Below are 20976 nucleotides of genomic sequence, written 5' to 3' on the forward strand. Positions count from 1 at the left end.
TCCGTTGGTAATTCTAATATTAAAATACACATACAAAAACACAGTGAGACCACACAGGTACCAGCTGGCAGGAATAAGGTCTTCAAATGCTATGTTTTCCCACAGGTAATTCATGCTTAATTTTCTTTTTTTAAGAATAGAATATTGCTAAAAAAAAAAAAAGGGCAGGGTTGGGGAGACAGAAATATTTTAAATACTAAGAGAAGGGAGAGAAATGGTGAGAGTGAAAAAGGCTGCAGGGTGAGGGAAAAGAAGTCAATAAATCAGAATAAATTAAAACTGCTACTTTGGAGTTCACCATTTCATTTCTCATTACCCTGTTCACAAGCTCATTGCATTCTGCAATAATGTAACTGAAGGTAACATAACATGACCTAATGTCCTTATCTATAAAGCTCTTTGGTCTCACAAATGTCACTATTTTCCATTTTTTTTTTAGGCCATGATCATTTAGCCGAGGTCAAAGGGCACCAAAGTAACAGGATTCAGCCATGAAGCTGTATCTCCTGCGAGATGCTCCAGGAAGGAGAATACGCAGAAAGAGCCATGATTCAATGAAGGTGACGTTATATTCAAATCTTCCAGGATACAAATACCAACTGACAACGTGTCCCCCAAGGGAAAACATTTACATTCTTTCCGCCCCACACAGTCCCCGATCACAGGGGGAATGGAAGGGAAAATGGCCTGTGTTTCAACACACTATGAAAAAAGTTGTGCTAAATAACGTGGCTTCACTATAGTCAAGTTGCACGTGTACTAAGATAACTCGATATTTAGATCTCTGTAGAAGGAGAGGATTGAACAGATGCAAAATACCTGTCAGCTGACTAAAAAACTAGCTGCTCTTTTGATTACAAAGCCATCAGTGAACACTTAAATTTTCACTTGTCATTAAGGCACTGAATATTTTACAATACACAATTTTAACCAGATGATTTTAGAGGAAAGTTTCATTGGGAAGAGGCCATTTTGTGTCCACAAAAAGGAAATTTTTTTGCCACGGAATAGGATTTTGTTGTTAAAAACACATGAATATCAAAGGATCTATTCTTCTTATACCATAAAATATTAAAGAGATTAAGGAAACAATACTGGTAATTCTCATCCAGTATTTCAGAATGAAGAGCTTTTTCATTGAAAGGAACAGAAAACAAAAGAAATTAACATAAATCTGGCTTCTGCATTGTAACGTAATAACAATAATAATTATAATAGTAACTACCCTGTACTCAAACCTTACCTTTCAATATACTTTACATGGCTTGTTTCATTGAATATTTCTAACAGTCCTGGGAAGAAGGGATTATTGTTACCCGTATTATATAATGAGAAAACTGAGGCAGAACTATCACAGAGGTGGAAAGTAATAGCACCAAGATGAAAAGTCCAGCAGTCAGACTCCTAAGTCCACTACACCTAACCACCATACCTACTGTCCTGTCCTCAATGAGAAGATTCTAGAAGACACGGAGCTGGAGCCCCCAGCCCGTTATACTGTGTTAGGCAGCTCTCAGATGATCTGACAGGTGAGTTATGCCTCTTATTTTGTTAGGTTGAAAATTAATTAAAAAAAAAAAACTAATGTAAAACTGTGAAACTTTATCAATGACTTTTACTTTCAAATCTTAGCCTGGTTTACTTCTACATCGTCATAATGTTATACAATACTATTTGTTGTTTGATTTGGTTTTTTAATAAATTCTAACATTTAAATTAGATAACCATTTTCAATCAACTTTTTGATATACACAATAGAAAATGTACCTTAGGAGAAGACATCACATAAAGCATTGAATACAAGCCTTCGTCCTATAGAATAAACCTCCTGCGTGTCTGGATGTATCAGGCTAAAATCTAAGGCAAAACAAACCAAGATCTCTGCCTTACAAAGTTCTGTTTTTCAATTTGATGTCCCCCAAAAAAAATAAAAACAAAAAAAAAATGGTCTTTACTCTTGTTCCTACCCACCCATCACAAATCAGCTGTCAAGGATCACAAAGGGGACCAGGCAAGTGATTACGGGAAACTTGAGTGAAAAATCTATCACTGCCCAGCAAAACCTATGCCACTGGCAATCAACCCATTATCAATCCTCTCTCACACAGAAGACAACGCTCTTACATTTCCCAGAATCCCTAGTACTACAAACAGAGCTATTTTGGTTCCACCTTTCAAAGCCATTTTAAAATGCAGAACAAGCAAATGACTGTGGCAGCTTGGGGACACAGGTCCTTTGAGAAGTGCTTAAACTCACAACATCCAAATTTTGAGTTTTAGCCTTCCACCACCACAGAGACCCAAAACACACTGTTTTTAGTCCACTGGGAAGAAAAAAAAAATTCTTGCTCAGTCATACCATGAATAAATTACCCTCCAGAAGAAGCCAACACATACCTTCCAGGAAACTATTAAATGCACTTAAGAGAGAATTTTCTAAACACTACCCCCCACCCAGTGCCCTGAAAAATGCTCCACACTCCCCACAGGATAAAACAACTTATTTCTGAAGAGTAAGTGCATGTTAAAGAAGTTCTATTGGAAAGATCTATCTGTATTCCATGACTTTAGAAGTTCAACCTGGGCCTTGAGTGACAGTGTGTCAAAAAAAAAAATTTAGTGCGGACTGTAAATCACCTCGGATGCCCACGTGGAAGCGGTGCCGCCTGGGAGTGGCTTGCGTGGCATCGTGGCACGCTCAGCAGCTCCATCCCCATGAACGTGCTTGTAATGAAAACACGGCCATATATCTAGCTTTGTCAGAGAACAAATCAGTTTTATCTGTTCGTTTTGTGGTTTAGTGTCATAGGTATTTTAGAAAACATAATTTATATTTCCTCACGCAATTATATATGAAATTAAATCATCTCACTTTTCCAGAAGCATCAAAATATTTCAGATTAAGTAGAATGCACTCATAATGGCTTTGAAGTTCTCTTCCTGCAATCTACTATGAGAAGAAAATAAATAAATAAAGGGGAAAGAGGGATAAATATGTAGCATTTTATGGTTTTTTAAACTTTATTTTTATTGTTGGCACTGTTACAGATGTCCTCATCTCCTTCCTCTTTCCCCATCTCATTCCTCTTTGCCCATTTCCACCTGGAAATATGTAGCATTTTAATGAGCTGGTCTAGTTCCATTAGGTAAGGTCTTATAGAGGCTTCTATTTATATTCTTAATAATAACCCACTATCATAATAATACCTAATCATGCCATAGAGAGGCAAGGTAAGCCAATGCTTCAAGAAGCAGAATAACTGGGTTTGCACATTTGAATCCTGGGTTCATCATTCACTTGCTGTGTGTCCTAGGGAAACTCACTTAACTTCTCTGTGCCTCAGTTTCCTCAGCTGTAAAATGCAGATAATTGTACCTATGACATACACAGTTTGTGAGCAACAAATCAGTTAACATATGCAACACAGAACAGTGCCTGGCATAGAGAAAGCTCTGTGGTCACCAGCATTAAAATTGGCAAGGATAAATATACCACTCTTTTTTTTTTTAAGGACTAAACATACATGACCATAACAAGACTTTGTCTCATTGACTAATACTGAGGCATTCCCATGGGAGATAAGGGGGAAATTTCCTATTGATGGGTCCTTGATGGGTTGATAAACTGGTAATTTTAGTAAACTTCAAGGCAATGCAACCAAGATCCCTTATTAAGTGCTAAGCAACACCTCAGTCCCCTGGGGGAGTATGCCACTCAAACAAGTGTTCTTAATCCCCCTAATTTACAACAGAGTTTAGTCTATTCTTTATAATTTACCTGGTTAAATTAATATCTGCCTAGTGACTAACACAAATTCATAATCATATCATTAGTCACAATGGGCCATTTCCCCTTAGTAAGGTAGAAAGGCAACTGTTGATCCTAATTGCTTTAGTTTAAACTGCAAATGGGTACATTTTACAGGAACATCCACTGGGAGCTACAAATAAAAAACGATCATCATAGCAAATTGTAACTTAATGTGTGATGTAAGATATCTCTGATATGTATACTTTGTAAAACACTGGTTTCATAATTTAAACCCTTCTTTCATAATAAATTGATATTTTTGGTTACATGAGTATATTTATTAGATAACCTGAGTTATATATAAATCCTGACCAATCCTTGCTATGGCTGTTATAAAACCCACCTAAATATTTACTGCAAGCAAATACTTCTCTCGATCCAAGGGCCACCGATATAATCACACAGGAAAAGGACGATCCCTGCCTCAGAGGACAGGCCCCAGGGCCAGCTGAAGGACTCCAGGAATCACAGAGCGAGACAACAGGAGTGGTGCCAACGACAACGACACCCCTGGAAAGGGTGCAGGGTAAGCGCCCAGATACATGTGAATTCTAACCGGATTCCCCTCACACCTGCTGAGCTGTCGGACCAGTCTGAGAACTCTAAAATACAGAAGCAAGAGAGAGAGATGTTCCTCTCTTTCCATGCCCAGAGGATCCTAGGTCAGGAGCAAACCACCAAAAGGGATTGCAATGCATCACTCCTTCAAGCGGGGAGCTTTCACGATTTGTTTGACAAATCCCCTACCCAATGGGCTGTTCTCAGTCAATTTAAGAACAGGAAAAACCTTCCCTAACAGTTTCCCCCCAAGAGTCTTTCACAAACTCTCCATCCCATTGCACATGGCAAAAACCAGAGGCCAAAATACAGACAAACTGTCATCAGTCATTAATTCTGGGGACATCTTTAACATGGGACTGTCATTGGGAAACTAGTAAGCACTCAGTAACTAACCCACACAATGCTGTGTGTGTGTTTTTCAAAAAGGAGAAAGACCAAAATGTGGGTAAGAACAAAACTATTATAAAAACAAAATATGAAATCAATTAACTAAAGTTTCCTGAATGACACAATGTCTTCTTACTGTTCTCCCACATTAAAAAACTTAACTCTTAACCACAAGGCAGAGAAAAAAGAAAGCAAGTCAATGCCAAATTAAAAAAAAAAAACTGGCCTTTCACCTGCAATGAATCAAATGGAAGAAATATATTTTCACACAAATGTTGGAGTAAGTCACTCTGCAGCGCACGGGACGGGCACACCTGTGTCCTTACCTCCTACTGCACTGCCCTCACTCTACAGCTGTCTAGGTAGAAAACTAATGGTTCACATTTGATTTGAAAACCAAAAACTTCCCTATTAGTTAGTATTATAAATGATGTTAAATAATATGTAAATCATCCATTATAATGTTAAGTGGAAAACCAAAATACTGCACACATATGACCTCAACAATGTAAAAGAACACCTGGGATTCTAAGGAAGAACACCTTGTGACGTTACCTGCAGTTACATCTAGGTGGTTGGTCCATGGGGGTGGGGGGGGTTGTGGTCTTTCCACTTTTTCCGTATTTTTTAGTTTTCTATTACTAACAAGCATTAGTCTTTTATTAGAAAAAGATTTTTTTGATTTATAAGTTTATAAGGAGCTCAGATATTCAAAAATGGGATCTAATAAATTCTCATACTCATAAAACACTATCCCAAAACAGCAAGTTCAATTTTGTTATTTAAACTCAAAACAATCTTCCCACTCAACTTAAAAATATATATGTTAACAATTCCAAAATGTCAATCTTTGGTTTATGCCTAAAAAACATACTTACTACCAGTTTGAATGGCCTAAATTGAAAGACTCCAAATATAATGCCATTAAATGGGAAGTTGGTTAAATACACATTCTCTGGAGCCAGTTTTTGGTATCAAAAAGCTATTTACCTCTCTGAGTCTTGATCTAGTCATTGGTAAAAGGTGGACAATACTATTAAGTACTTCATCGGGTTAGTATGAGGATTGAATGTTAAGACTTAGAACAGTACCTTCTATATAATAAAGAAGCACTAAATAAATATTAATGCTTAATATTATTAATTAATAATAGTAATTTGTTAAATATATTCATAGCATGTGTGTTACGTAAAAATTTTTCAGTGTCTTTTACAAAATCGAAACCATGGCTTAATATAAGCTAATTCTGACAATGCTGCATTTGCCCTATTCCAAATATGAGTTAAACCACATAGGTAAGTTTTTCAGAAAACTCAGGCTTACCCTCTTAAGTGCCTACATCATATATTTTTCATCCATGAAACCCGTTCAAAACCTTCAATTTTGTTCCCACTAAGCAGCTACTATATAGAAGCCTAAATTTGCCAAATTTAGACAAGATGGAGAGAACAGGGACAACATATGTATAATATAATGTCAGACCCTACCTAACATTTAATTATGTATTTATGGCTTATTTTCTACATCCCCTGATGGAATGTAAGTATCCTGAGGGCAGTGGGTGGCATCATACATTTGATCCTTCACTGTTTCTGCAACATCAGGAACAACAACATCTGACACATACTAGGCACTCAATAAATACTTGTTCAGTGAGTAAATAAAATGATTATGTGTGAGGAAATCAGGAAATTAAGATGCAATCTTTAAAATTTTCTTTGTCAATTTCCTCTCCATAAAATGGGAACAATAAAACTCAACCACATTTCTTTCTTCCACTGTTGCTCAAAAGGCTAAATAAACTGCTTTCTTCCCCAAAAATGTTGATATATCCTCCATTGCAGAGTACCTCCAGCAGGGCCCCTCCCCAGCACTCCAAGGAATCAGTGTGTTCATCATAACAACACATGACATTTAAAATTGTTCTTTATTACTGTGGCTCTGAAGCATGATTAAAAAAATACAAAAAAGAAAAAAACACCATTTGAAATTGGTAAAACTGATCAGGTTTTGATCTAGAACAGACTGCCCTCTGAACTCCCCTACCCAGGACTCAGCCCAGCTTTTATCTCTGAGATTATTAGGCCTTGTAGAGCCAACTCATTGAGGGCAGGAGCCTGACTGTGCTATGAGCTTTCCAGCTTCTCACTCTTTGATTTACAAAATTGACAGAAAGAATATGTCTGATGTATTTCTCTGCCTAGCAGGGGCTGGGAGCTGTGATGAACCTTGGGTGCTGTGTATTTGCATATAGCCTGCAGCAATCTTTTCCAACCTGAGTAACAAGCTTGTAAAACAGTAGGACAGATTGCTGTTCTGTCCTGGGTGATATTTATTTCTTCAAACCAAAAAGGAGCAGACAGATAGAGGAAAACCTTTGTGCTTTTTTCTCATTGGTGCACAAATAACCTTGCCACCTACTGCTTTTGAGCAAACAAATAGCATGCACATGAGAGCCCTGACTAAGGGTATAGTTCTCAAAGCTTCCATCAAACACACACAAGCACACACACACATACACAATGCATTTCAAAAGCATTGGTTCAGATGCTCATCACAATCACATGTAATCTATCTGGCACCTCGGAAACCAAAACAAAGTGCCCATGGGTGACCAAATGGCCAGCTGAATGCTTTCACTGCTGTCTCCCAATGTCATCATTGAGCTTGTCCTGTGTCACAAGACAGATAAAGAGGTCCCTGACATTTCAGGGTACCACTTCATGTGCCAAGTTACCTAAATAAGTAATAAACTCCCCACTTACTGATATGATGCAGATGAATGAATTAATATGGCACTGACATCCCATAAGGATTTTAAATTACAATAATATTGTATCTGAGGATATTTGGGCAAAGTGTAAAACGTACTGTAGAACAAAAAGTGAAAGAACAAAAATTCTGAAATTTCACGATTTTGCAAAGAAGTAACTCAAGTTAATACACTTTATTTAGGAGTTGGAATATGATGACATAGCATGGAGACTGAGAGTTGCATCAGTGGAGAGCTTTAATTAAATACAAAGAATCTACCAGAGTCCCAGCTGGTGTGGCTCAGTGGATTGACTGCCAACCTGTGCACCTAAAGGTCGCCGGTTCAATTCCCAGTCAGGGCACACGCCCGGGTTGCCAGCCAGGTCCCCAGCTGGGGGCCTGAAAGAGGCAACAGATCCATTATCTTTCACATATCACACCCTCCCTTCCCCTCTCTCTAAAAGATGAATTTTTAAAATCTTAAAAAAAAAAAATCTATCAGAAAGGTAACAGCACTCTCTATTGTAGCATTTATAAGTGTGTTAATGAACTTTTTACCAAATGAGTTCTTTGAATGGAATCTGTACATCTTCTTAAACACAAAAGCCTAGGTCTGCAGCATATAACTCTACCTTGCATTTCAACCCCATACAGTGATGAGAGGCAGTTATACTTTAGAAGAGAATGGGATAAAAAATTAATCACAGTATAAATTTTATCAGAGTATCACCAATTTTAGGTTGTAGGTTATCTACTCATAACTCCTCAAAGCTATATATTTTTAATGGGACATACTTTAAATATTAAATAAAAGTTATATATCACTGTGAGTCAATCTGTTTAACCTGAATCATTTTACATGAATGACAAAACAGAGAACACAAATGACCAGCCTCCTGCAAGTCATTGGCATGAATACCTAAATTTTGAGAAGAAGGATTTTAAGCAGTTAAAAAAAAAAACCACCAAAACTAATTACCACTGTGGCCAATTGCCCCAAACAGAACAGCTAACTGAGAATATTACTAAATGCTTCTCTCATCATGGAAGAAATAATAATGAACTAGAATTTTTTAATGAATTATTTCTAATTATGTGATTTTTTTTAATGGGCAGAAAGAAATTGCAAGACCAGAGGTAAAGTGAAATCATATTTTTTTCACTGCCTTTAGAGGTTTTTATCAAACGCTTCCTGCTCAGCTCTTAGACATCCAGCAAACCAAGTCAGACAGGGTCTTCACGCTCTACGAAGCTGCACAAAGACAAAAACTCCACCAGCTGACTTTCATGCAGGCCATGACTACATATTTATGTGTTCAGAATAACACACATTTATGACAATATAAACAAATATAAGAAATACAGAACTGTAAACATTTGTATTAGATATTTTCTTAAGCATATAATAGACAAGGAAGTAAGATAAGCATTATTTTCCATTTGGCAGAAGTAGTGTTTCAGGTTTTGCTGCATGCGCATGCACAAATATATGTGTTCACACACATATATGACAATTTACTTTTATGAAGCCAAGGAGGGAAAAGTATAGGGGGCTTGTTAGAGATTTGTGTCGGCCCAGCCAGCCTCTCACGCTTTGGCCCGTCCGGCTCTAATGAGGGTTGAAACACAGTTAACAGCAATTTTGGGTAGCTTTTTTAGCTCTTTTTTGAGAGCCACGGAATTTTTTGTAATAGCAGCTTGTTTGTTAAAAGTTTGCTCCAAGGCCTAAAATTTCTAAATATGCGCCTTTTTTCAACATTGCCCTTATAAAGAAAAAACTGCCGAGAGCATCCCAAACATGAGCGTTTAATTAAAGAAGGAAAAGTAGGAAAAAAAAGAGAGAGAGCCAAGGAAAGAAACCAAAGAAGCAAGACAAGGCAAGGGGTCATTTTAAACACTTTCAACAGGGAGAATGTCAAACTTTCAGAGCATGAAAAACTCCGCTCCAGACAACATATGTCTTTTAACCATCCTCCCTCAAGAAAAAGTGATTTTTTAAATTCATTTCCAAGGTTATGATTGAGCTTACTAATTGCTTATCTGAAGCTGTAGTATTTGCAGTACTTATAGGGTTAGAATTGACATTAAGTTTAGCAAAACAAAAAATAGTTCGGCATTAATTTGCAGCAAACATGTTTAAAATTTTTTTTAATTTTAGAACGTGGGAAACACACATTCAAAGACTTGGTGCATCAATCAACCAAGTACAATACATAAATCTGTATGGCTCCTGATTTGAATAAGCAAATGCCAAAAAAAAAAATATAAAACAATAGGAAAATTTGAATCTTGACTAGATATTTCATGATTTTAAGGAATTACCTTTTTTAAAGAAATCACACTAGTATTGTGGTTATATTTTTAAAATAAGCTTTATCTTTAAGAGAGATTTAGTAAAATATTTGTAGATAAAATATGAGGCCTAGAGTGAGCTTTAAAACAATCCAGTGGGGGAGAGGTGAGAAGTGGTGGAGGCAATGATGAAACGAGACTGACCATAAATTGTTAATTTTAAGTGATGAGTTCCTGAGCATGTAATACACTAGTCTCTCTACTTTGTATATGTTGCTTGTTTCCACAATAAAACATTTTAAAGATTTAATTTAAGAACACAGCATTTCAAGTGCTAAACAATTTAAAATGAAAGTGTGCTCATTTTTAATGATAAAATTTGTTTTAAAAGTAGTTTCTGCCCTGGCTGGTGTGGCTCAGTGGGTTCCCCAGTTCAATTCCCAGTCAGGGTACATGCCTGGGTTGTAGGCCAGGTCCCCAGTGGGAGGCATGTGAGAGGCAACCACACATTGATGTTTCTCTCCCTCTCTTCCTCCCTTCCCCTCTCTCTAAAAGTAAATAAATAAAATCTTTAAAAAAAACTAGTTTCTATGTAAAGTTCTTCCAATAAAATGTAAAAAGCTGGTCCACTGGAAAGTTTATAATAATAAGTTTATAATATATAAAATAATTTTAAATAAATTATAAAAAATTAAGCCATTCCTTTTTATATAAATATCCTTACTACTTTGGTTTTAAATCTTATTCTATTTATTTGTTCTTGTCCTTGTTTCTATGAACTAGAAATTATTCTCCCTACATACAATGCATTCAAACAGTTAAGGTCAAGATAAACACTGACAAAATATCTCTAAGTTTTGACCAGAAGAATTCAGATCCCAGCAGTCCTATGAGTACCTTCCAAATAACTACCTTTTATGATTCTAAAAGTTCTTATTGGAGTGTTCTGCCACTGTAAGCATTGCCAAAACATCAAGTATGGAATGATGACAGGGAATGATCTGGAAATGGTGATAGCTGATCAATACGGAGTCAAATTACATTTCCATTCTGATAAAAACAGTTAATTCATGAATGGGGGCCAACCTCCCAATGATGCCAAGAAAAAAAATCTGCATGGATAAGGTTTACCAAACTTTTCATTCAATCAACAAACATTTATTGAATTCTTGTAAGCTGTACATTGTGCTATGTATCACTCTGTTATAAGGAAACAAAATAGCTCCTGTTCACGAGTTCAAATCTAATTATTAAAAAAAGTAAAATGGCACCTTCTAGGAAGGCATACACTATTTCTTCAGGGTAATAAATAATATCAAGTTCATTTATTCATTCTTCCAACGTGTACTGAATGCCTACAAGTGTCATCTAAGTTCCATGAAAGCAAGATTTTTTTCTTCAGTTCATTATCACCAGAATCTAGAAGAGTGGCTGGCACATGGTAGGCATTTAATATTGCTGAATTAATAATTTTCAAGATCACAATTACTAAAGAATAATTTAAAGAAATGGTTTTCTAAGAGCTGAAGAGTTTCACCAATAAAAATCCAAGCCAACAAAAGGCCCATTTTTAAAATGGAAACAAGGAACAGAAGTAGCAAGTAAATAGCTTTCCTTTAATGAGGAAAAAAGCAAGAGTTTTCTAGAACTTTTAAAGATTTTATTTACGTATTTTTAGAGAGAGGGGAAGGAAGGGAGAAAAAGAGGGAGAGAAACATTGATGTGTGGTTGCCTCTCTCGCATGCCCCCAACTGGGGACCTGGCCTGCAACCCAGGCATGTGGCCTGGCTGCGAATCCAACAGGGGACCTTTAGGTTTGCACACCGACACTCAATCCACTGAACCACACCAACCAGGGCAAGAGTTTTCTAGAACTTTTAATCCATCATTCCTATCTTGCCATCTATTTTTAAAAACTAACAAGAGGACAGAGAATTCCAAAGTATTTTTTAAGGAATAAAATGAACATTTAATTATAAATTAGCACCAAAATTAATAAACAAATTTTATGTGTATTTCTATTCTTTGAACCTAAGTATTAGATATTTTGAGCATAAAGGGACAAAAATCAACTAATAATCTATACACTAAACTTTTCTCATGTAATTGAAGCTCATGAACACAAGACTTTTTTCAGTTTTTTATCCCCAGAACCTAGAATAGTGACTGGCACATGGTAGACACTTAATACTGCTGAATTAACTATGTTGAAGATTAGAATTACTAAGCAATATGCTTTATTTTCATTTCAGTAATCATTCTGGCCTTGTAAGCAAGAATTGTATAATTGTATATATGAATTACTCAACCTTCAACAGACAATAATTATTAGGTTTGTTTTGTTTGTTTACTTATTTGTTTTTAATGAGGTCTGTCTCACTTAACCCTGAAAAAGTTTTTCTATGTATAATTTATCATTATCAAATAAATATAATTATTATTTATTTCAAAAGCACCCCACCCAGAAAGTCCTAACTTGTGCTTACTTCAACAGCATATATACAAAAAATCATGCCTTTCAGGGCTTCTGTCAAAATGTGAAGCACAAGAATTAAATAAGAATCGACTCTTCCCCAGCTCTAAGCTCCCTGTGGCCAGGTCTGCCACAGGACAGCCCTGTGGCTAAAAACCTGGGCTCTGGAAGAGCATCACTGGGTTCAGCTCTTCCACCCACTAGCCCTATACCACTGGGAAAGCTACTTCCCCTCTTTATTTGCCTCAGTTTCCTCATCTATGGAGTGGGAGACACACATCTACTTCAAAGAGCTGTTGTGAGAATTAAGTGACTCAGTAATTGCAAATCTTTAGAATAGTGCCTGACAGACAGTAATTGCTCAATTAATGTTACTTAGCACTACTAATAAGAATCTAAGAAATCCCTTGGTTTTACATCATAGGGGCTTATTAATGACCTCTTGACTCTTTTTTTAAAATCTTAAACTGAAAAAAACAACAGAAATGCCTCTGTACCATGTGTAAGTTTTCACATTTACAGATTAACTAGGGACAAAGTAAACTGATCGCCAAACTTGGGGAATAAGGTAGAAATAACTTCCTGTTTTTTAAGAGAAGAATTCATGGAAGTACAATTTCATACTTATATGTTGTTTACTGATTATAAAGAGGAGAAAATCCCACTTAATCTCCCCACACCCTGTTGACATATTTCCTGTCTTTTTTTTCTATGCATACATGTGAAATTTTATATAACTAAGACTGTATAGGGCACTCTGCTTGATTGACATACCATTATATTAAATGCATTTCCCATCCACACCGGCAAGTACTAAAAGCTACTTAAATTGGTAGGATAAAAAACTCTCTGAACAATGTAGAGAAATCCATGGCTGTTACCAAAAGCCTTATTGAGCAGAACTGAAAGAATGAAAAGAGAAGTAAGAAAAATAAAGAAACTGATGACTCTAAGTTGGGAAGGGAGTTTCTATGTGCCTCTTTCAAGAGACTAGAAGACTTCTGATTCAGCGACATGGGCCCATAGTCTACTGTATAATGTAAAATGTAATTGCTGTTCATGATGCCTTAGCCTACCTGTTCTGGAAAAAGCAAAGAGCCCGCCATCTTTCAGCTTTTTGCATATGCCAAGCAGCAGATCAGATGAATTCTGCATCTTATATCCTTGAGAATCACAGAGTTAATGGTATACATGCTGGGAAATGCAGGGTTTGGGTAAGTTAGAAGCACAGTGCCCAGGATTTATTATACTATCTCCTGCTTTTATCTCTCTTGGGTCCCAATATCTGATTTGAAATAAAGAAGGTTTCTATTAAAAAAGAGGGTAGGGGTAGGAGTTGGAAATCCCTGAATTCCACTTTAGTGGAACTTCTAACATCCTTTAGAAGCAAATATCCTTTATTAACCTCTACACAGCTCGCCTGGAGAGAAAGCCCTCTCAGAAAAGAAACTGACTCTCCCACATTCACAAGAACATGGGTCCAAGAAGTCCAAGGAGTATCACTCCAAAATAATGACACTGCAAACATATCTTCTTTTTTAAATGCAATCTGAATACTATTCTGGTTCAATTATATGAAACTCTTTTCTGGTCAAAATGAAAAATCATGTTTCAAGAGCCTCAATTTTTAAAATAGGCTCAAACAATCTGCTATCCTTACAGCTTGGCTTTGCCCAACTTTTCCAGCACAGGAACAAGTGGCTCAGGTATACTCAGTATCTATACTGCAAACGGATTTGCCAGTGACTTCCCCACCTCTGGAAAATGACCTGAACACCAACAAACAAAACCAACACAAATCAAAACAGGAAACTAGAGACGTGAAACCTCAGGCCTTGCCCATGCAGTCGTATTTTGTTCTCCTGCCTTTTCTAGCTGTTCCCCACTCTGCTGTTTGTCCAGCACATGGACCACCACCTGTCTTATCACGCATTCTGTTTGTTCTACAACAAACATGCAACAAACTGTACACATTTGATGATCTAAATGACAAGAAAGATCTAATATTTTCATCTTAAAGTATACAGTTTTAAGTTTTTCTATTTACCCAAATCAGAGATTGGTAGCTTACTTTAAAACAAAATAAACAAACTTTGATTTTTGTTTCCCTCTGTGAGATGACAGTATAGGACCTAGTGATAAAACCTTTGCTTACCTACAAAATAAAGCATATCTGTGATCTAGGAGTTCCTTCAGAATGTTGATTCAACTTGCTTAAAAGTGTAATAGTATTTTTTAACCATGGTTTTCAAAAACTTTGGGAAAGCAAATACTCGCTTTTGACTTCTCTGCTGTTTAATCCTCCACTGTAGATGATATTTCTTGCTAGTGCATCTCACCTGGGTGTGCAGAACTCTCGGTTCATATCACTGAATGGAACAGTGTGGCTCCCTAGTGCAAATTTCCTGAGCGCCCCTTCCCTGAGCCTGTGCCAAGAATCAAATCTTGGCCACTTAGTGCTCTGTGCTCCACATGTGAGCTCACGGCGCGTTGAGCAGCCGTGCTAACTGAGATGGATAGCCCTGTCAAACAGGAAGCTGGCACACCAGGATGCAAGCAGTGGGATACAATGACCTTTACATTCAGAGAAAAATATCCCTAAAATGGCATGAAAAGTTTATGGGGGAAAGGGGGTATTCTTTTATTTCATTTAGGCAGATAGCATGAAATAAAAGCAATGGTGCCAGTATGCAATTTGCTCAAGATCAGATCTTAAATCCCTCTCACAAGAAGAAAAGTCCTCAGAGAAAGAAAATGAATCATCCTTTATTACACTGCTTTCAAAGCAGCAGACTCTACAATTCAGCTGTACTGCGGCACCAGATAGGCCAAGCGCTCCAGAATATACTTGTACTCACAGTCATCTTTGGGGCACTGCCTGGCTTGGGAAAACATTCTGGACCCCTCAGTTTCTGATGGATTGCTATCTTTGAAGAACTAAGATATAATTTGAATACAGCATTCAAATTACAGCATTTTTTTAAAGTAATGATCTGCTTACAGAACCAGAGACGAGAGCTTGATCATTTAAATCCTATGTCTTTGGTCACCATATTTGTAACTTTGCATAAATGCCTTAATCTCTCAGAGTTTCCTTATCTAAATAAATAGACTCTCTGACTAATAGCTCTTAGGAATTATATAAAGAAGAACTCGTTTAAAAAGTAGCAAAGATCCTTGGCCCATACACAAATGTTAAGGTGGTAATTTATAGGAACATACATAGGCAATGAATATATAAAACAAAACCTGGAAGTCACATGTTTCTCTCCTCATAAACTATTATCATAAACTATACAATTCAATCAATTCAGCTGAAAAACAAGAATAATCATTCCATTGGGTCAAAAAGATTTTCCATTTTTCAAGGTTTGGGGGCATTTTTGTTGTTATTTGCTTTGTCAATTCTTTGGCAGAAAGAACAATGGGCTATGCTTCAGAATGCAGCAACACAAGCTCACAATGAGCTCCCCAGTGCTGTACAATAAATGCTGAAATAATGATGCAATTTTAATATTTTATTAAATAGGTAAGAGGAATTAATCACAAAGATACTGAGATTTTTTTAAATGAATAGGACTACATCAAAATAAAGAGAGTTTTCAAATATGTAAAAGTACAGTGAGATGCATCCATTTTTTTCTATTTAATGAAAAGCTGATTATAAAGTGCAAATGCTGTGGTAAATACATTTTAAAAACTGAATGCTTACAAATCATCTATTAAAGTTTGATAAGAATCAAACATCTCAGCACTGGGTCAAAAAATACCAATATGGAAACTCAAGAGAAAATAATAGAGTTATCAATGCAAAACAAACAAACAAACAAAAAGCCCTGTGGTGACCACTTTGAAATACAAGAGGATTTTGGTCACTCTAGAGGTGCTGGTCAAATACCTCCTACAGCAACCAGAAAACGTGACTGCAAAAAACATTCTGCCTGCCATTCACTGTTTGGAAAAGATGCTAAATTTGACCATTTTCCTCCAACCCCTGTTTGGAGAATTATTTCGGGGAACACATTCTTCCCCAAATCATGACAGACAAAAGGCATGAGGAGGAGAGGAGAGAGGCATTAATACCTTGTGCCTGAGCCGCAGAGCTGTGGGAGTACCCCAGGGCCAGGAGCGCAGTCTCCACCAGCTGGCTAAAAAGCACATCTTTTCGAACCAGGACAAACTCAGCATGTTCTTCTCTGTTGTCGTATTCGAGAGAGCCATCCAACTGCTCCACCACACAAAAGACAGGTATCATCAAACCTGGAGAGACAAGATTCAAAAGCAAAACACAAACATTACAAAGCAAATCTCATTCACCATGATAGGAAGGGAAGAGACAGTTATAAAAGTCACTCATCTGTGATCGACAGTAGTTTAGATTAAACAAGCCTCTTAGTCAGATGGGCCTAATGGGAAAGCTGTGGGTTTTTTTCCCCTCCATTATTACTACCAGACTGCAACAGAACTGCCCCAGGCCATGGCAAGAGCCCCCAGATTCTAGTCATTAAAAAGTACAGTGCACCCATCAGAGGTGTCCTGACTGAGGGGCCTTAAGTTCAGAGGTGGCACACAGGTGAGGTCAAGGTGATCTTCTAGACACTCACACCCTTCATTCATGTCTACAGTTTTATCACTGACTCTTAATCAGGGCTCATATTTTCAGATCAGATCTGCTTTTGTCAGGAAATGTTGTAAATTACCTAATAAGGTGGCCCATTTGACTTCAGGGCCTATGCTATTATATGAATATGTACAAAAAAATCAACAGGTATTTAAAAGAAGTTTCTCCTATATGTTATTTTTCTGAATCCTGATAAATATGTTATCAATTAGCCTGGAAATACCCTGTTCATGAAAATCCTAACTGATGTTTAACTTATGTCAAAATATGCATCAAAATACAAAGCTTTGTCTTTTTAAAAATTATGAGTTCATACATTAATACCCATTACCACTAGAGAGGGATTATCTCTTCTTGTGTTTCCAGAGAAAAGAAGTAAACTACCCTAAAGAATAAAGCAAATTAGTCTAGTTGAAAATCTGTTGAAATCTGTTGTCACTGAAATATTTCTCTGCTTTGTATCAAAGTGTGAAAAGCTAAAAAATGTTTAATTTGCCAAAGATTTTTATAAACTGTTTTTTATTTTTTTTAAAAGTCATACAGACATTTAAATCTAAACATAGCCAGGCATAAGAAGATCAAAGTTTTACCAACATACATGTAACAAACATGGACTCTGTCCTATGCACGCCACACAAATTAGTGGGTTACGGAATAACGATCTGCTCTGTGTCTTCTCTTTGTGCAGGAAAAATCAAAACTTATGAAAGATGGATGGGCAGGCAGAGACATGGGGGAGATGGGGGATCCACTGGTCATTGTGAAGGCACTTCACAGTGAATATAACACCTCTGTGTAAAATGACTTAAAGAATGCACAGGAGTTATCCAGAAGCCCCTCCCTGCTGCCCGGACCCCAGAAGCCTCCTGACTCACTCTGATCTGGAAAGAAGAGGGTAGGAGCAGAGACTCTGCAAACTACCAGGTCACAGATTTAGATTTTTGTTCTGAAGATAATACAATGGTACAACTGGTTCCCATGTGCTAATTATTATTATTAAATATGATAAATATTGGGTATAATTATTAAATATAATCATTATTAGCAATAATAATACTCATTAAGAACTGTTATCACTGAAGACCATGGTAATTATTATTAAGCCTCACAACAGTCTAACAAGTCACACCATATCATTCCTGGGAGAGCCACTGACTTGGTGTTCATTCCTAAGAACAACAAAGCAGCATGACTGTTTCCAGCGAATATACTATCTATGCTATAGATTTATGGAAAATAGGAAATAAGGACGGATCAGACTGTTTTAGACAAAGAATATAATTTATCCTGGCCACATAGTGCCTTACAAAAATTATTTTTAATTGTGACCAGTACTGAGAAGCATCTCAAATGCTTATTTACTTATGTTCAGTTTATTCCCAAATGTAGGTAAGACATATAGTGAATAATAAAAATTGTATGTCCTGAAAATTATCTCTGGGGTCATCCATTTATCCACTTTTCATTCCCTGAACACCTACTGTGTGCCAGGTATCCCTGTGGCCCCAGGGGTACAAGTAGACCAAGTCTGCTGTGGCCCCTGCCCTCTGCGGCCGCAGATGTTGTAAAATCTTCCTGAGCAAGCGGAATGGCATTTATAGGACCCATTCCTGAGAGTCCTTACCAGCAGGGAATAGCCCCCATTTAGACCTTTTAACTCTTCCATACTGCTATACAGTCCTGGTCCGAGGAAGCAGGTGGATTTCTATTTTTAATGATTTAAATATATGCACACACAGGGTCATGTAGTCAGTGGTGCCATAAGCTACTTTACCGCTAATACCTGTGTGTACATAAGTTTCGATGCTGAGAATCCATGTGCAGTTCCTAATGTCAACACCTGAGTGTCGCACATCTGGGAGTTAAGATAAGACCCTTAAATGAGTCCAGTTGCTCCATACGCTATCGCGCCTCCATTACTTAGGAACCATAAATCCTCCTCAAGTGTATGGTCAACTGAGAAAACGTAAGGCCCTATTAATTCTTAAAAATAATATTAACAGTTCAATGAGGTTGATATGAAATAAAACATTAACGCACAAGGGTCTACTCCGTGTAGGACCTTATACTTTGAAAGTATCAATGATGGAAATCCTTTTTAAACCTTTCAGTTCAGTGACTGAAGGAAGCAACTGTTATCTGATATGACAACCATAACTCCTTACAGCCAAAAAGCAAACACTCATCCCTCATATGCATTACCTACATTTTTAGAAACAAAAACACAAGGACTTTGAGGTAATGTATAAAATAAAACAATATTAACCAGAAGAGTATAATAGGTTTGTTCTAAAAGCCCATATGTATATCAAAGAATATCATAAACAGGTTCTATTTAATCCCTAGAAAAATAAACTTCCTTATTAGAATTTCACTGATCTAAACAATTATGAATTTCTACAATGAAATTCTACTTTTACAAAAGAAAGGGAAGACAAGAAAAATAGATTCAATTACTAGTGACAATGACAAAAGAAATGAAAACCAGTACAACTGAAGCCAAGTGTGAGAAAAAAGAAAATTAATGTATAGGTTCTCAAAGCCCCTGCGAAGAGTAAATCCTTGGGGAAGGAAACAATAAAAGGATGAGTAGAAATATGCCAAAAAAAGATATTTATCCATTTGGTCCTCTGACTCTCTCCAGACACAAAGAGAAAAAAAAAGAAAAGAGAAAAAAGTGACAATGGATAAAAATACAGGGAGAGTGTTTGGAAAGGAGTGCAAAAAAAAAAAAAGAATGGGAAAAATTAAAAGGTATGTTCAAATAAAGAGGAGCAATGTAATCCTAAAAGGTATTTACAACAAAATTTAGAAAAAAATCAAAAATAAAAAAGAAACTCTTGCTCTAGCCCTACATCGAGGGTTTATGGCATTATTTTTCTTTGATTGAAGCACAGACCCATTTCCAGATGACCAAGTAGAGAACTTTGAACTTTGCATCGAAAGCCTCACTAAGCTTTTTACAGGTGCGGGCGGTAAGCAGGCAGTTTGATCCTACAGACAGGCAGCGCTGTGTGCAGAAACTACAGGTTGTCCCGACAGTGGGATAGTGGTGAGCTCTGCCGTCGCAGAGGCAGGAGAAGCACGACATGCGTACCCAGCTGTCATCAGTTACGCTGCCCAAATCGTCCTTTCCATTGTGACATTCATTATGTCTGCAGTTTGCATAATTACAAAGCGTTAGCCTGATCTTCACCACCACAGCCCTGAGAACAGACATGGCAGGGAGATGGGTATAGTGCGGGCAACTAGTTCCGCTCAGGAGTCGGGCGCCTCTCGAATCAGATCCTGGCACTGTCACTCCTCTCCAGAGGAAAGGACCTCAGACAGTTTATCTGACTTCCCTGAGGCACAGATTCCTCCTGGGCAAAATGCAGACAATAATATCGACATCACAGAGTTGTGGTGAGGACCAACAGTGTAACACAGTTAAGCTGTCTGACAGAGAGCCTTTGAACAATGGAACCTCTTTGTTTTTCTTTTTTCAAAATCAGTATTAATACCATTTTATAGAGGAAAAAAGAGACCAATAATTTTTTTCCTGTGTCCCATAATCAATGCTCATGATACTTAGTAAAAAGCATTTCTTCATAATGAAAATATTACTAATAATCACCGAGTGGCTTGATTGTATAAGATGCAAATAATAGCTGCCTAAAATATTCAATATGCCCCATGTAGAAACAGTGAAAGTGTTGTTAGAAGCACCATACCTTAAAACAGCCTATCCAATACAACAGCCACTAACTACATGTGGCAATTGAGCACCTGAAATACGGCTAGTCCTGAATTGAGATGTGCTATAAGTATAAAATACATACTCAACTTCAATGATTTGATACCAAAAAAGAAATAAATATACCATGAATGTTTTTTAAATTAACTGATGTAGAAATAATATTCAGAATACATGGAGTTAAATAAAACATTACATTATTTTCACTTGTTTCTACAACTGTTTTTAAATAAAGCTACTAATTTAAAACCATGCAAGTGACCCGTCTTCTCCATCAGACAGGGCTGCTCTAAGCAGTCCGCCAGACACCAACAAGCGCAGCAGTTTTTCCGACACAGGAT

At 37.0% G+C, this 20976-nt stretch overlaps 1 protein-coding gene across 7 annotated transcripts in view; it reads right to left on the minus strand.

Moving 5' to 3' along the window:
• SATB2 (SATB homeobox 2) overlaps positions 1-20976 on the minus strand; it is a 190288-nt gene that overhangs the window by 137228 nt on the left and 32084 nt on the right. For all 7 annotated transcript variants that reach the window (XM_045847651.1, XM_045847653.1, XM_045847652.1 and 4 more), the window contains one exon: positions 16362-16538. In XM_045847651.1, the coding sequence (XP_045703607.1) occupies positions 16362-16538 (177 nt within the window). The remainder of the gene's footprint in view (positions 1-16361; positions 16539-20976) is intronic.

The sequence above is a fragment of the Phyllostomus hastatus genome, unplaced genomic scaffold (assembly GCF_019186645.2).
Source record: "Phyllostomus hastatus isolate PE091 unplaced genomic scaffold, TTU_PhHast_1.1 phas_contig_57, whole genome shotgun sequence".
NCBI classification, from domain to species: domain Eukaryota; kingdom Metazoa; phylum Chordata; class Mammalia; order Chiroptera; family Phyllostomidae; genus Phyllostomus; species Phyllostomus hastatus.